The sequence below is a fragment of the Ipomoea nil genome, unplaced genomic scaffold, assembly GCF_001879475.1.
Source record: "Ipomoea nil cultivar Tokyo-kokei standard unplaced genomic scaffold, Asagao_1.1 scaffold1932, whole genome shotgun sequence".
NCBI lineage: Eukaryota > Viridiplantae > Streptophyta > Magnoliopsida > Solanales > Convolvulaceae > Ipomoea > Ipomoea nil.
The window spans coordinates 2,174,950-2,192,674 of NW_017618360.1; the positions used below are offsets into that span (position 1 = coordinate 2,174,950).

At 38.5% G+C, this 17,725-nt stretch overlaps 1 protein-coding gene across 1 annotated transcript; it reads left to right on the forward strand.

Annotated features, from left to right (window-relative positions):
• Positions 1–1,802: 1,802 nt before the first annotated feature.
• LOC109193892 lies at positions 1,803–5,992 on the forward strand. Its single transcript, XM_019344717.1, has 5 exons — positions 1,803–3,465; positions 3,563–3,570; positions 3,810–4,193; positions 4,308–5,067; positions 5,136–5,992. The coding sequence occupies exons 1-5, from the start codon at positions 1,803–1,805 to the stop codon at positions 5,990–5,992; spliced, it is 3,672 nt and encodes a 1,223-aa protein (XP_019200262.1).
• Positions 5,993–17,725: the final 11,733 nt, after the last annotated feature.

Sequence of the window (17,725 nt, forward strand, 5' to 3'; positions counted from 1 at the left end):
TTTTTTTTTTTTTTTGAGTTGGAAATCTTCACTTATATTACTACTTCACCCTTTCGACCCGATGGGACGCATGCATGACACTTGCAGGATCACTCATTGGTTTGCCCATCATTATCATATGAATCCATTGCATGCAGGGGCGGAGGCAAAGGTATGCCAAGGGGGGCCTTGCCCCCCCCTCACCCCCAATTTTTTTTTTTTAAATATTAAATATAATATTAATTTTTTTAAAAAATATTATATAGAATATTAAAATTTTGTTGTTCATTCAAAATATTTGGTCCCCCTCCCACTTAAATTAATTCTACAAGTTAAGTTATAAACTTCTTCATCTTCTCAACATCTCCCGCTGTCTCCCATTTCAAATTATGTATTCACTATATTGTTGACTCACATTCAAATTATTAAATATCATTTAACCTGCCTACTAGTTTCTCTCTCTAGAACTATACATATATGCGGTATATATGCTATAACAAGATAATTTGTCATTAAAATTTATGCATATTTTTCAAGTTAATTTTATTTTTTTGTTTTTTTGTTTTTTTTTTTTTTGTTTTTTTGTTTTGTTTCTAACTACATGTTTGGTTAATTTTTGTTTCATATTCTATTTTTTATTTTAAATAGTGATTTTGTTTTATAAATAATGGATATGAAGGTGCATTTGTTTGGTTAATTATGCAGATTATTTGTGGTTACGTGATAAATGTTGTATTTAATTTAACATGCATAATAATATAAAAATTGTGTAGTATATGTATTTAAGAAAACAATTGCTATTATGTTATGTTGTGGAGATGGTAGTTTTCAAGAAATAATCAATAGTCTTTTTAAAAAATGCGTGAATGTTTTCATTTTTTCAACCGTACAAAGCAATGTGCATTGAAAAGCATATTACAAAATAATTTAATATAGATTCAATTATAAATTATTTATTTTAAACTTTATTAAATTTGTAATGTAATGATTATTTTGAAATATGTTAACTGGATATCAATGTATTTGATTTAGTATTTCAACCGTAGTTGGCCCCCCGCACTACTCATTCCTGGCTCCGCCCCTGATTGCATGGTAAAATATTATCTCTATATATATCTTTTGTCAGTTTGTCTCTCCCTCTCACTTCTTCCTAATTTATAGATTTCTCACATGCAGAATCCTTTCTCTCTCTCATAGAAGTTAGCTATTAATAATAATAATAATATTCTATATATTACCACTGGGAACCAAAAAAAAAAAAGAAGAAGAAGAAGCAATTTTATGAAGTAATTAAAGCTAGATAAAAATATATGGAGATGATATGGGTATATATTTAGAGAGTAAAATTTTAATTAACTCTATGTTTTGGGAGAAAGAAACAGAAAATATTTTGTAGAAAAATAGTTGAAGAAGACAAACTTAGCTTGGCCAACAAGGAAAAATGAAAAACGCCAGAGAAATATGAAAAACGCCAGAGAAATATGAAAAACACCAGAGAAATATAAATCCCTATCATAAGTGGAAGTAGGTCCGTAGGGACATACATTTGACTTTTGTTCTATCATGAATTTTTTGGACTTATTACATCCATTATTTAATTTAACAACATTTTTGTAACTTCATTATTTATTTTCTTTTTTAGTTTTCAAATTTAATATATTTTTTAAAACACTCATAATTCTTTACAAAGTACATGAGCAAGCTACAATGGGGCAGCTGCCCACCTTCACCCCTCCCCAGCCCCTTAATATATATGTATATGTACAAATTACTAAAGAATTTAGTAATTTAGTTGGTTGAACAATTTATTATTATTGTTTACTATGTCACCTTTGATGGAAAAAACGCTCTCGAAACAACGCTCACCGGAGGACGAGGATCTGCTCGAACGGAGCACTAAGAAGTCGAAACGCGGCGGGGCTGAGCCATCGAGGTTCATGGAGACACACGTCGACGTAGTGCAAGAAACGCCTCTTGAGGCGATGGTGATGTGCGACGCATCAGTAGACCATTCGAGGCCGGCCCAACCACTGCGATCGTTCAGAGATGCTGTTGCCAGAAATGCGATCACATTAGTCGACTCCTCTTTGGGAGATCAGGCTGACGACGACAGTTCATCCGACGAGGACCAATCGGAGGAAGATGAGGATCCGTTGTGTCCGACCATCAGATTTACCAAGAGGGAAAAGGAGGCGATCAGGGAGCCATGGAGGCAAGTGCTCATAATCAAGGTATGGGGAAAACGGGTAGGATACTCTTTCCTCATGCGGAAGCTCTGCGCGTTATGGCGGCCCAAAGGCAGCTTTGAGATGATCGCGATCGATAATGACTACTTTCTAGTCAAGTTTGGATCCAAGGAGGATCTAGACTTCGCCAAATTCGAAGGACCTTGGATGATCCTTGATCATTATTTGATCGTCAAGGAATGGGAGCCAAATTTCGACCCCATGACGGACAAAACGGAGAAGGTTCTGGTGTGGGTGCGGTTCCCTTGTCTCCCCATCGAGTACTACAGCGGGATATTCCTTCGGAAGGTTGGTGACAAGATCGGGCGTCCAGTCCGTGTTGATCATGCGACAAGCCAAGCATCCAGAGGGAGATTCGTGCGGATCTGTGTCGAGATAGACGTTACCAAGCCGTTGCTGTCCAAATTCACGCTGGAGGGGAAGCGCCGTTTCATAGCCTACGAGGGACTCCATCTGGTCTGCTTCGGGTGTGGGAAATATGGCCATGCACAAGAGGCATGTCCGGCTACAAAGAGCACTGCGATGGCAGGAGAGATCGAGAGGGGGCCAGCCGTGGCAGAACAGGAAGCGGCAGTCCAGAGCAGTGCCGACGCGGAGACTACAGCGAAGCCTTATGGGTCGTGGATGGTGGTCACCAAACCTCAGCGACGGTTTCCCCAAAAGCCAGAGCAAGGCAAGCACCGTAAGGAGGGGGCGCCGATGAGCCAGGGCAAATCACGGTTCCAACCTCTGGACGAATTACGTGAGATGGAAGCTGCGGGAATCGGAGGTGCTGAAGTGCCGGAGGTCGAAGTTGAGGGAGAAACTAGGGGTGACCAGACACAAGAGATCATAAAGAACGATGGCCGAAATATAAGTATTGGTAGGAAGCAGCGGAGGGCGAACGTGATTGTCAATGAGAAACAGATCGACAACCAGAAGGAGGCACGCCAGCATGCCACCACCAAGGGAAAGAAGAAGGTCAGTGACCTTCAGAGTGTGGCGGGGAACGGTTCAAGAAGGGCGGCAGAAGCAGATGAACACGTTGTTGTGAGGGGATCACATGGAGGAAAGCTCATCCAGACTGAAAGAGTGGTGGCCGTGTCTCTGGATGGGGAGGATCACGTCCAAGAAGGAGATGGCACAAGAGAACATCACAGCAACGATCCCGATGGCATAGATGAAGATGGAGACGCTGTCATGGAAGTGGACGGCGAACCAGGAGGGGGTCACGGAACCGACGCCGCTGGCGTCGACACTGGCTAGTCGCGCTCTGCCATTGGTTTGGTCTTCGTTGGTTGTGTCTATTACATCTCTGTTTCTTTGTTTTAATGTTAAGTCTTATCTGGAATTGCCAGGGGTGCAGGTGATAGGGATTTCCACCGCGTCCTCAAGCATTTAATCAAGACCCACAAACCAAGTATCGTTGGGTTGGTGGAGCCGAGAGTCTCTGGGACACATGCCAATAATATCTGTTCTAAATTTGGTTACGAAGATTGGGTTAGGGTGGAAGCCGTGGGGTTTAGTGGTGGCATATGGGTTTTTTGGAACCATCCCCTTCATATTGAGGTACTCTTTACTCACCCGCAATTTGTTCTTGTGCAGGTACAGGAAGGAGGAGAGGAACCGTGGGCGTTCGCTATTGTGTATGGTAGCCCGGTACATCAACTGAGAAAGCGGATGTGGGATGAACTCCAAAGCAGCAAGAGGAGGATTAGTGGGCCTTGGCTCGTGGCAGGGGATTTCAATGCCGTCTCCTGCCAGGAAGAAACGTTAAATTATAATGCTTACTCTACTCAAAGAAGTTCGGACTTTGTGGATTGGATAAGTGGGGAAGGCCTAATTGACTTAGGGTTTAGTGGGCCTCGCCTAACTTGGGCTCGTGGATCCGATGTTGTCACTTCCAAAGGGGCAAGATTGGACCGGGCCTTGTGCAATGTGGACTGGCGACAAAGATTCCCCGAAGCATTCGTGCAACATCTACCACGGGTTTCTTCGGATCATTCGCCCCTTTTGCTACATACCACGGCAAGAAGAAGATCTGGGGGCAACGCCTAGTTCAAGCTCCAAGCGGCCTGGTTAACTGATCCGGGTTTTGGCCAGGTAGTTAAACGGGCCTGGATCCCAGGTGCGACAGTGCAGGGAAATATCAATAATGTACAGGCACACCTTATAACCTGGAACAAGGAGGTGTTCGGGAGCATCACGACTAGGAAAAGAATCCTTCTAGCCCGTATAGCAGGGATCCAGCGGGCGTTGGCGACTTCGTTTCACAGAGGCTTGTTGAAGCTCGAGGGTAAATTAAAAAGTGCCTTGGAGGAAGTGCTATACCAAGAGGAACTAATGTGGTTCCAACGGTCACGGGAGGAATGGATCGTATCTGGTGACAGGAATACTAAATTTTATCATGCAGCCACCATGGTACGCAAAGCGCAGAATCGAATCCGGGGATTAAAAGATGACTCCGGCAACTGGATGTTTGAAGAAGATGCCCTCCAACGTCATGTCCAAGATTTCTACATGAACCTCTTCAGAGGGGACCAAGGTGCACACGTGGGGGCCATGGGACGGGGCCTGTTTCCTACTCTTAACGCTGAGGACTGGCAGATGTTCAATAGAAAGGTAGACAAAGATGAAGTTAAAACAGCTGTTTTCGACATGAGCCCACTAAAGGCGTCAGGCCCAGATGGCCTCCATGCGGCCTTTTACCAAAGGATGTGGGACGTAGTGGGCGACGAAGTGTTTGAGTTGGTAGCTTCGGTCCTTGAAACAGGCAAAATGCCAGAGAAAGTGAATGATACTCTTATTGTGCTTATTCCCAAGGTTCAACTGCCAGAAACCATCAAGCAGTTCCGGCCAATTAGTCTATGCAATGTGCTGTACAAAGTGATAACTAAGACCTCACTAACCGTCTTAAATTTGTTTTGCCAGGTTTGGTTGGGCCGTTCCAGAGCTCGTTCGTCCCGGGAAGACAAATCATGGATAACGTGATTTTGTTTCAAGAAGTGCTGCACTCCATGCGCCTGAAGAAAGGGAAAACAGGCCTAATGGCCATTAAAATTGACTTGGAAAAGGCTTATGACCGTTTAAATTGGGATTTTATTAAAGATACCCTTGTTGATGCAGGGTTTGAAGCAGGATGGGTGCGGGCGATCATGGAATGTGTCAGCACTCCCACTATGTCCATTGTATGGAATGGAAATCGCACGGATCAGTTCAAACCTGGGAGGGGAGTACGCCAAGGGGACGCGATATCTCCAGCTCTGTTTGTACTTTGCATTGAGCGCCTCTGTCAATCTATATCCGCTGCGGTGAACAGCGGAGCGTGGAAAGGGATCCGTTTGGCGCCCTCGGGGCCGGTCCTATCTCATTTATGTTTCGCAGACGACATGGTGCTATTCTCCGAAGCAACTATTGATCAAGTCAATGTCATTATGCGCTGCCTGGATTTGTTTTGTGAGGCGTCGGGGCAAAAAGTCAGTTTTGCTAAGTCGTCAGTCTATTTTTCGAGCAACACTAATGAGATGTTGGCGCAGGAAATATCCAATGCGCTGCATATGATGAAAACCACAGACCTTAGCCGCTACCTCGGAGTACCAGCGATACACGGGCGGGTAACGCATGGGCTGTACAATGGACTGATCGAGAGAGTTGCAGCCAGATTAGACGGGTGGAAGTCAAAAAACCCTCACTTTGGCTGGGCGAGTCACGATGGCAAAAGCTGTTCTCAGTGCAATGCCTATGTACACCATGCAAACGGTGTGGATGCCGATAGGGATTTGCGATAAGCTCGAGAAGATCACCCGACGCTTCATATGGGGGGGGGGGGTGGCAATGGCGATAACAGGGCAATGAGTTTGGTCAAGTGGGACACGGTGACACGAGCTAAGCGCAATGGAGGACTGGGGATTCGTAACCTTCGTGCTGTCAACGTAGCGTTCATGGCGAAGCTGGGATGGCGAATGAAAACCGAACCAGGAAGCGTTTGGGTACAAGCGTTGACGCACAAGTATTCCGCGCATAGGGGGATGAGTGGTGCGGCAACAGGAAGCCGGATGTCAAATGTGTGGAGAGGAATCGTTAATGCGGCACCTACACTGGAGCGAGGCCTAACTAGGGTGGTACGCAATGGCAAAACTACCCAGTTTTGGATGGATAGCTGGGCAACCGACGACCGGCTCTACGACCATATTACTGCTCCATTGCCTTTACCGGAGCTGTACGCGACAGTGGCGGAGTATTGGGAGCATGGGCGCGGATGGAAGTGGGAGATGCTTGATGCTGCGCTGCCAGCAGTGTGGAAAGCGAAGATAAATGCGTCTATCGTGCTGGACGAGAGCGCCGAGGAGGATACATGGGGGTGGAGTAAGGATGCACGGGGCAAGTTCTCGATCAAGTCTGCATATGAGGATATGGAGGAGGAGGAGAGCGGGGGTATTGATCAAGATTGGAAGATCATTTGGAAAACTCAGATTCCCAACAAAATGACGGTGTTCCTTTGGCTGGTTAAGCATGAGAAAGTGATGACGAACGTAGAGAGAGTGAGGAGACATTTTACGTTAGATGACTCGTGTTCTTTATGTGCAGGTACCTCGGAGACGCTGCTGCACCTGTTCCGAGACTGTCCGGTGGTGGCAGGGCTGTGGGAGTCGCAGCTCCCCGCGGTGACTGTGCAACGCCTCAAAGCGATGGACTGGAAGGGATGGTTCGCTGCGAACTTGCGGGCTGGAACGCGCATGGGTTTCCCGGAGGGTTGGCGGGAAGCGTTTGGAATTACGTTATGGTGGTGCTGGAGGTGGCGCAACGCCCGGGTGTTTGAAAGAACGGACACAAGCATCACTCATCGTTGCCACTGGGTTCGCGACCAATGTAACGAGGTGAAGGCTGCGTTCCGAAGCAGATGGGCGCCCACGACCAAATCGGCAGCTTCGGGAGATGAAGTCGCTAAGTGGATAAAGCTGGCCGCAGGGTGGCTCAAGTTGAACGTGGATGGATGTTGTAAGGGAGATTCTATGCGGGCAGGTTGCGGAGGAGTCATACGGGATTGCCAGGGGCTGTGGATTCGAGGCTTCTCCCACCACATCGGGTCATGCTCTGCGGAGGAAGCCGAAGCTTGGGCGGTGCTCCAAGGGCTGCGTTTAGCGGCGAACCACGGGGTCCAGAAACTAGTTGTTGAGAGCGACTCCATCAGAACAATACGGGCCCTGAATTCGGTCGCCCAGAGTTCGGGCAGAGGAAGCAATATCCTGTTGGCATGCGAGCAGGAGAGAAACAAATTTGAGGAACTGCACTTCAACCATGTTATCCGGGAACAGAACAGAGTCGCTGATGAGCTTGCGGCCTCCGCCCTCACTCACTCGCTGGGTACAACAATCTTTGAGTTCCCGCCTGCTCAGCTCATGCCGTTGCTCTGGGAAGATAAAGTAGGCGTTAGAGTTCAACATGGAAGCAGTTTTGGGCACACTCATGGAAGCACCCACTAGTTTTTCCCCGGGTTTTTCACCCTCTTCTTGATCAAAAAAAATTTAGTTGGTTGAACCATGGATATGATTTAATATAAAATGTCATAAGTTCAAACCCCTTGTATATCTTAGCTTCTTTTCTTTATTTTAACTCTTCCTACCCTTCAATAAATTAAATATTTTTCTCTAAATTCTACTTTTTTATGTGTATATATATTTTTACTTCTTTTCTTTATTTTATTTCTTCCCAGCCTTAAATAAATTAAATGTTTTTTAAGCCTACTTTTTTGTGAGTCATTTAGTTAATGTAGACCACAAGTTTATATTATACTTCATCATATCGTATTCAAATTAATTTAGAAAAAATTAAAGTTGATATATTTAAAAGAAAATTAAAATTAAAGTATTTATGAATATTTTTTTGAAGAACAAGTATTTATGAATATAATGTCTTTTCTATTAAAATTAAAGTATTTATGAATATAATGTCTTTTCTATTCAAACTATTTTATCTAATTGATTATGTTTTATATTTTGCCAAACACTTTGTGCTCAAATGGCATGTAGTGACCTCTTCTATGTGGGAGGTCATGAGATCAAGCCTTGAGGCGGCTGAGTATAGTTTTGGCTTTGCCTTAACTATCCTGTTTGTTGACTCTGTGTGCTTCACCTTAACTATCCTGTTTGTTGACTCTGTGTGCTTCATCAGGTTAAAATTTCACCATACCCAAGTATAGTTTTGGCTTCGCCTTAACTATCCTGTAATCTATTGTAAACATTGTATTATAATTTATAATGTATTTGAATATATTATATGTGTTTGATATTTTGTCATTGACAATTCTAAAGTCATTTGAAGTACGCCCCCACTCACATAATTTTCTGAATTCGCCCCTGACAAAATAGTATATATTTTATACTTACTAAATCTTGTTCAGTCAAAGAATCAATGCACCCACTGCACAACTGGGTTCGACACTAAAAACAGAACTTATTTTACTGTTCATCTATTCAAGATAACTAAAATTTCTAATACATTGACAGTCATAATAATAGAATATGTTACTTTGTATTTAATTATATTTGCCTATAAGTATAGATATTTAGTATTTTAATTTTCTTTTTTACCTTTCAATCTTTCTAAAGAGTTCAATCCACAATACATTCTTGATTTAGAGACAATGGAGTCAGGCCGGAATAGTATATTTGGAGCGAGTTAGACTTTTCAATGATTGACAAACGATACGATACGAGAAGAATGAAATTAGAATATATTTAATTATTAATTTAGAACTGTAAATGTTTTTTTTTTAATATTAGAAATTAAATTTGAATTACAAATAAGAAAAATCCTTTATATCATAATTTATCAAATCAGTTGGTTAATATTTCTACATCATATCAGTAGTGCCAAGACTACAAGAATGAAGATATTTAATGACAAACTTTTTGTGACACTTCATAATTTAGTCACAAATAATATCTTTTTTGTGACCAAAAAAATAATTCGACACTGTTATGTGAGATAATTGTGATAACCTTTTTTTTTTTTTTGTCACGGATAATATGATAATTGTGACAAGTAAGTATTTGTTATGAATAAGTTGTCACTATTACGAGAATAATAATGTCGTAACATACGTTGTCACTATTTGTTGTCACTAAATGTATTTGCATTTTGGCGGTATTATAATTATGGCGGGAACGAATGTAAAAGTGACAAAATATAATGTGGACACAAATTTTTTGTACTTTTTGTGACAAATAGTTGTTGGTCACTCTTGTTTATAATAATTATGACAACTTTTTTTGTGAATAAAAATACAATTGGTTAGTACCATTAGAAATGAGAAAAAAATTGTAAGAAAAAATACTGTTGTCACTAATATTGTAATTTTTTTGTGTAAAATTGTTACAAATATTTGTGACGCTCTATAATTTCGTAACAAAAATTACTAAATTGTGACAATAATTGTGTTGATTTCAAGTTTTGTCACTAATTTATGATAATTGTGACGAGTAATTAATTGTTACAATGACTTTGTCACTATAATTAAATCGATGAATATTGTGTGAAGTTATGTTGTAATCAATGTTTGCCACTAAAACTGAATTCATGTTGGTGTCAAATAATTTGGTGTGAACTAGGTATTAAATATTGTACTCACTTAAAATGCAAGTAGTTGGTGCTTCTTAAAATTAATGTAATTGTGAAAATAAATTTTATAACCACTCATTTTTGAATTAAACGTTCTTATATGACAGATAAGTTCACTATCACTTATTTTACTAATTTGCCATATCAATTTTGTTGGATGCTTCTTTTGTGGACAAATGATTTTATCAAATATATAATATAAAATAAATTTTATATAATAAAAATTTGATTATGGACCAATTAATCGAATTAGTTAAAGTATAATTTAGTTTGTTTGATTAGGTAACATTGTAACAATTCCTCAAAATAAGAATTCAATTAGTTCGATTCAAAATTAATCAAATTAATGGAATTATTATTCCTAACCACATTTGCCGATTATTTGTATATTAACCGCACGTTTGGTTCACAGAATGAATTTGGAGGGGTTATATTCCCAAGAGCATGGGGTAAATCCAAATTTCATTTAAGGATTAATTAGGTAATTTTTTTTGAAAGCTACTGGCTCTATTACGTTGTAGTGAGGCTCGAACTTATAATCTTCCAAATGGAAGTCCAGCCCGGGTACCATTAGACGACATGGTCCTAGTTTTAGGTAATTAATCCTAGTCTAATTGATAATGTATTCCTAAAATCCTGAAAATTCAATAGTCGGGGACTAGAAATTGACTAGTCAACCCAAGTCAAGGAGTTGTACTCTAAGCTTAAAGAATTGTTCCCTTATCTCCTTACACTTTCCCACTTTAGTAAGGGTAAAGTAGACTTTTCACCTTATGTTTGTATCCCAAGCTAACCTAGAGTCATCTTTCATTTCTTTCCTAACACCCTAAAAACAAAAGCTCCTCATTCTCTCTAGAATTTAGTTAGCTTCTTCTTCAAGCCAAGTTTGGGCATTCCAAGATTCTTCAAGTTGGTCTCCAAGATTCAACCTTTCTTAATCTTGAGCATATAGGAGGGTAAGATCTTTGGTCCTTTAGTGATTTTAATACCTTTTAAAGTGTCTTTTCTTAAAGATAGAATCTTTGTTGTCTTTTGGTGTGTTCTTGAAGTTGGAGTTGAAGGAGAGCCTTGTTAGAAGCTTTAAAGGGTGTGATAAGTGAAGGTTTAGGCTACAAGAGGTAACCCATGCTTTACAAAATCTATTTTCTTACCTATATGATGATTTCTTGACTTCTACACGTGATTTTTGATATGAAATGTGAGATTTGATGCATTGTCTTGTGGGAATGCATATCTAGAGCTTGCTATTAGGTTTCTTGTATGCCATTGCTTGGCTATTCCTTTGATTCAAGTCATGTTGTTGTATTTTGTGAAATTTTGGGTGTTTTGGACTTGAATTTGGACTTGGTGTTAGAAAATCTCCGAAGGGATTATTTTTGGTACAGGAATGTACCCGCGAGCGGAACGGCGGGTAGTGCATCACCCGCCACCCCACCCGCGGGGTACAGGTGTTGTGGAAGATGGTTCCCGAGGGCGAAACCACGAGTGGAGGTCCACCCGTGGCCCCACCCGCGGGGTACACAAATGTTGGTGTTTGGGGATTTGTTCCCCGTGATTCTTTTGACTCGGTAATTAATGTTTTGACTTCCCGATGTTCTTTTGTTGGGCTATTTGAGTGTCTTCTTGATGTTTCGTATGTCTAGAATGTATTGGTAGGAATCCATGTAGGATTTGGTGTCTTGAATCGTGCTAAGTGTTCAACCTTGTGATTCGTTGAACCATGATGAGTCTTGTATGTTCTTCGGAACTATGTTTGGTTTACCCGTTTGATAAGCATGCTAGTTTGATGTTGAAATGCTAGCGTGTGTGGTTTGTTCTTTCATATTATGGATGATAACTTGTGTTGATCATCGTTGGTATCGGATTGTGATCATTTCCTTGATTGAGTATGGTTTCATATCTTTGTTGTGATCCATTGATTGATTCCTGTGATGAGTGTGTGTATTGGATGTACCCGGATTGCACGATTAATGGTATGGGACATTAGTCACCAAGGTACAGAAGTGGTCCTCGTGGTGGCCATGATGTGATTATGGAGTTGTGAATTGGGCTTCAGGCTCATGTATTGGGTGGCTTTAGGCCGTGAATTGAACGGTACCCTCGTGTACTATGTGTTGGTGGAAATTGTTGGTGGTTTTTGGTGGGGGAACGACGGTTCCCGGAGGCATAAGGTTGGACTTGGAAGTACAGGGGTCCTGGAGGTAATGGTTGGAACTAGTTATAAGGTTAGGGGTAGCCATAAGGTTGGAACCGGGCATAAGGCTGGAATGTGTAACATGTGACATGTAGTGTCACGGTGGCATGTGTGCCAATGTGTGATTGTTTATCCTCTTCTGTTGAGCATGTCGAGGGGTATTCTACTTTGTGATCAGTAGAATACACCTTGAGTTGTACTTGTTATCGTTGTTGTCTTTGCCGTGATGTTTCTACTTTGTGATCAGTAGCTTATTACATCTTGAGCGGTGTGAGTTGTTCTGTTGTGTTCTTGTCTTGACGTTTTTGGGATGTGATTCCCTTGTTCTTTTGAGAGTGGAATAGAGTCTTTACCGTTGACTTCTCTCTTTATGGTTTTGAACTGATATATACAGTATTCCGTTTCGAAAATGATTTTGTATTAAACTATCTATATATTCTATTGAACGCGTATTGATGGGTTACCAGCATTATTCGCTGACCAGGCGTCGTCTCATTTCTTTATGTGCTTTACAGGTCTTGAGTAGATGGCGAGAGCGTTAGACGTGGATAGTTTAGATCCCCTAGACAGTTTAGTTGTGTTTTGGTCTGTGTGCCGCTGATGTTGAACATACTAGATGGATGTTGTTAGACCTTGCCTGTGCGTTCACGTTGGGGTGAACGTGGCCTAACACTTCCTGGTTTTCCTTGTGTTTACTTAGACTTCTGCTGTGCTTATGTTTTATGTTATATAATGGTTAGTTTGCCTTGCATAATTAAGCTTTAAATTGGCATGAAAATCGGGGGTGTTACAATGGGAATAGCTAATACCAAAACCCCGCTAGGAATGGTTATTCCCCTTGCAAAGGGAATAACTCATTCCTAGGAATGGTATTCCATGACAAAATGACCGAACCAAACGATGGACTAGGTCTATTTCAAGGAATGCTATAAGCTATTCCATGAACCAAACATATCATAAGATAGTACAATTTTTGTACAAGATGGTTGTACCAAATATATAATATAAAAGATATTATACATAATAAAATATTGATTAATTATTTGACCAATTAATTGAAACAATCAAAGTATTGATTTGGTTAATTAGGTAACAATTTCACTCACACGATAATTTAATTTTAAATTAATCAAATTATTGAACAAGTTTATTCTTTTTTGTTATTTATGTACATCACCAAAAAATTAATTATTTAAAATAATAACTATAATCAAATATTCCTTATTGTTATGTGTTATTTCTTTAGTAATTATTTAGTAAATTTGGAAAGTAAATGATAAAAAAGAATGATCTCTTCTAAATATGTGTTACCCCAATTATTTTAATATTTTATTTTAAATATTATTGTTTTTAGTAAACTATTTTACTATATAAATATTCTTTTAAATAAATTATTTTTACTATATATATAGTCCATAAATATTCTATTATATTTTACGTGACCTACAATCATTTAAGTCAAATTATTTTATGGCTATTACACTTTCCTAAACCTATATTACCCTTTAAATGTTATTTTGAGCCCAATATTTTTTCTAACTTTATATAAATTTATGCAGGGCCGGTTCTAAGCATGTCTAACATGCACAACCGCACAGGGCCCCCAAATATTTTTTTAAAAAATTATATGTATATATAGTATACAGGATTTCAGGCTAAGTGTAGGAAGATTGATCCAATTTGTGATAGGGTGAAATTGAGCCTAATTGGCAATTACTTTAAAAACTCATAAAGAGTATATATATATATATATATATATATATATATATATATATATATATATATATATATTGTAGGGTCGAAATGAGAGTCTAGAGGGGGGTGAATAGACTCTACTCGATTTTTGAGAGCAACTCCTTTCGGAGACTCCACTCTTCTTTCACAACTTGTGAAAGGGTTTGCACTATCACTCCTAGTACAAACTACTTCAAGCTAGCTTCCTTGATCACTAAGGCGGACAGCTACTTGAAAGGTTTTTCAACTCCTCGAGTTTACTCCGCCTCTATCAACTTTTTGCCCAGTATTGAGTGTTGGAAAGATATTGTTGTGTTTCTCCAACTAGTTGAAGTCTTGTCTTGGTGACTGGATGAATCTTCAAGTGAGAAAAGATGCAAGACTTCTACAATTATGTGAAGAGTGGATGTAGAATGATACTCTTTGAAATCTTCACAAAAATACCACGCTGATCATGAAAAGCTTTAAGAATGAACTTGTATTAAAAGAGTTTTTCTAAGGATAAAGTCTGTTGAACGATCAACACCTTCTTCAATGCTGAAGAGGGGTATTTATAGGTGAGGGAAAAATTCATCCGTTAGAGGGAGATGAAAATTTCAAACCTATTGACTAGCGAGTAAAGACCATTGGGCATGGAGCATTTAATAAGGTTGTACTGTGTAGTCATTGATGATAAAAAGCACCGTGGCTTTTTGTCCTTTTCTCTGACAAGTAGGTACCAATCATTTAATGCTTCTTGGCTTTTGTGAATATCATTCCTAGGACACCTTTTGTCTAGAATGATTGCCCAGCTGTGAGACATTGACAACATTCTTATTGCTTCACTTAATGAAAGTTGTCTTTACAAATCTGACTTAGACTTGTTGTCTCAGAAATGTTATTTGAAAGATTGACCTTATCTTTCGACCTTTCTTTCAGATGAATGCTCTTTTTCGTCATTTGATGATTATCCGAGAGTTAGACCCTTCCATCTTTCGGTCTAAGTTGATCTCTCGTTCTTCTCTTTGTCTTCATGTCTTCAAGTAGACTTATCATGCTAGCCTCAATCATGATTTGTGTATTTTTTTTTTTAGTTCGAATCATATGTTGAGTTAGAATGGCTTTCGTTTGCAATGAAAGTTCTAAAACAAAGTGAAAATAGGGGTTTACAATCCTAGCAAGTTTGGTATCATCAAAATCTAATTACACTTGTTCCTAACACACACACACACACACACACACATTCTGCTAATTAGCAATTACCGCTTATTTTATTTTTTAATTCACCTCCCAAATTTCAATAATGAACAGTGTGGTGATATTGATGGAAATAAATTGTATCTTGAGCTAAAATTGCTTCGAGAGATTTTATCGAAAGAAAAGATAAGAGCAGTGGGTATGTATATTGAATTCATTGAAACATATGGGCTGTTTTTCAAATGCTACTATTGCATATATCGAATATTATTGACTATCCCAATTACTGTTGCCTTTGCAGAAAGGAGTTTTTCAAAGTTGAAATTGTTGAAATCTTACTTACGATCAGGTATGCATGTTGCAAGAGAGACTCAATAAAATAGCTTTAATTCCCATTGAATGAGCTTTTGGAATAAGTTAATATCAAAAGTTTGGTAGATAATTTTGCGTCTAAATGTACACGGCGCATGTCACTTTTTAAATGAAAATTTGGATGTATTTTTATACAATATTTATATTTTGATACAACTTCTGAATAACTATTATTTATATATAGAAATTACTTGACAAAAGAGTCCCAAATTAAGATATTGCACACGGTCCTAATTTTTATCTGAAAGGCCCTGAATTTATGTACCTAAAAAGCTACGCGATTTTCCTAATCTTATATATATTTGTATTATGCTATACATGATTTTTTTCCTTATCATCATCATAATTGTCTTCCTAATACTACTCCTAATATCATTAACATTTTAATCCTAATTACTGACACGCCATTCTAATCCTAACCCTCTCTTTATACTTATACACACACACATGGATTCCTCTCTTTATACTTATATACACACACATGGATTCCTAATGTATTTTACCTAATATATATTTAAGCAAAGGAAAAAAAAAAAAAAAAAAAAAAAAAAAAAAAAAAAATCCGTAACTCCAATCTTTCTTCACCCTCGCAAGTCTCTCTCTCCCCTTCTCTCTTTTCGGCGTTCACTCCATCCAGACTTGGCGTCTTCTCCACTCTCATCTCTTCTCTTCCCATGGCCGATTACGCCCGGTGACGGACAAGACCAATGACAAGTTGCACCGCCACTGCCACCACTTGTTGAGTCGGTGATGGATGTTGTTGTATTTCTTACAACATATATATATTTTTTTAAAGAATGATGTTTATATATATATATATATATATATATATATATATATATATATATATATATTTGACGAGTAACATTTGTTAAATGAATTATTTTATTTCAAATAATAATTAAATTAAAACGTTTAATAAAAAAATTATGACTAAGTAATGGTCACTTATAAAAATATTAAGATTTACAATAGTGACATTATTTCAACTTATTTTAGTGACACAAATTTTGCAACTAATTTTCAGTATTTTAGTGGCAAATATACTGCCACTATTTTTAAATATATTAGTGACGGAGATGATGGCTACAAGAAATTGAATTGTTGTTACCCTTTTTAGGTTATTGATAATCATTTTTGCGTTAAAAACAATTATCACAAATAAGTACAACTACTGTGACCAAAGTGTTGTCACAATAAAATAATTAATTGCAACGATTTTAGTTGTCACTAGATTAATTTTTTGTAATAACATATTTGGTCACAAGTTGTACATTTACTGTGACCACTATTGTTATCACTCAAATACTACTTTTAGGGTAAGTAAACATTGTCACAAAAATCTTGAATAATTGTGACAACTTTTCAAAAGTCGTCACTACTACAATAGTGACAGAGGATATAGTGACGACTTCAAAAATTGGTCACTAATTTTAATAGTGACCAAAATCGATAGTTTTGGTGACAACTTCTATTGTCACTAAAGTGTGAAATTTCTTGTAGTGATATATCACCGCTTATAATAATCCATAAAAAGAAAAAAAAAAAAAAAAGATACAGGCCCTGTTTGTTAAAAAATTGGCCTATAGGTCAATTTTGGCTTATTTGACCACTATTAATCGTTTGATTTAGTTAAAATATCAATATAAATGTTTGGTTAATTAGCTTTTTGTAACTCCAAAAGGCTACAATTCAAAAAGCTACTCCAAGCAACTTTTTCAATTAGCTTTTTGAGAAAAGAAATTATACCAAACAGCTATCAGCTAACAGCTAATTTACCAAACACTTTTCTACAATCAGCTAATGTTATCAACTATTTATACCCACTAATTAATACAATCAGCTAACATCTAATAACTATTAGCTAACAGCCATTTTACCAAACAGTACCACAGTAAAACTTCATTGCTGAAATTCCACAGCACGTGTTTGAATCTATGGCCAGCATAATATTTAACCCTGGAATCTACAAGTGATTCCGGTAGCCCGCCGAGATGCATGGGTGTCAATCGTTATGCGTTGGACCCGTGTCCAGCATGCTTGCTGGACACGGGTAACAGTGCCGTTAGGCACTGTTATCTTCTCTCTCTTTTTTTTTTTTTTTTTTTTTTTTTAATTTCAGACCGCTTCGTTATAGGAGTATATGTTCATAATTTTATTACTACTAGTATTTGCCCCATGCGATGCACGGGTAAAAATTTATAAGTATTGTTGTAATGTTATGATACATAGTAGAATTAATTTTAGAGTTAATACCCAAAATCGTCCTTGCCTATAGTGGTTTTTCTCAATTTCGTCCTAAACGACTTTGGTGACCTAATATTGTCCCAGACTTTTGTGCTTCGCTCAATTTAGTCCTCCATTTGTTATTCCGTCAAATTGGTGTTAAATAAATGGACAATTCAATAATGTCAATATTGATCTC

Coding starts and splice junctions, on each gene's coding strand:
- LOC109193892 (XM_019344717.1), top strand. CDS start 1,803: ATGTCACCTTTGATGGAAAAAACGCTCTCGAAACAACGCTCACCGGAG. Junction 4,194..4,307: donor TCGTGCAACATCTACCACGG/GTTTCTTCGGAT, acceptor GGTTTTGGCCAG/GTAGTTAAACGGGCCTGGAT. Junction 5,068..5,135: donor CAAGCAGTTCCGGCCAATTA/GTCTATGCAATG, acceptor TTGTTTTGCCAG/GTTTGGTTGGGCCGTTCCAG.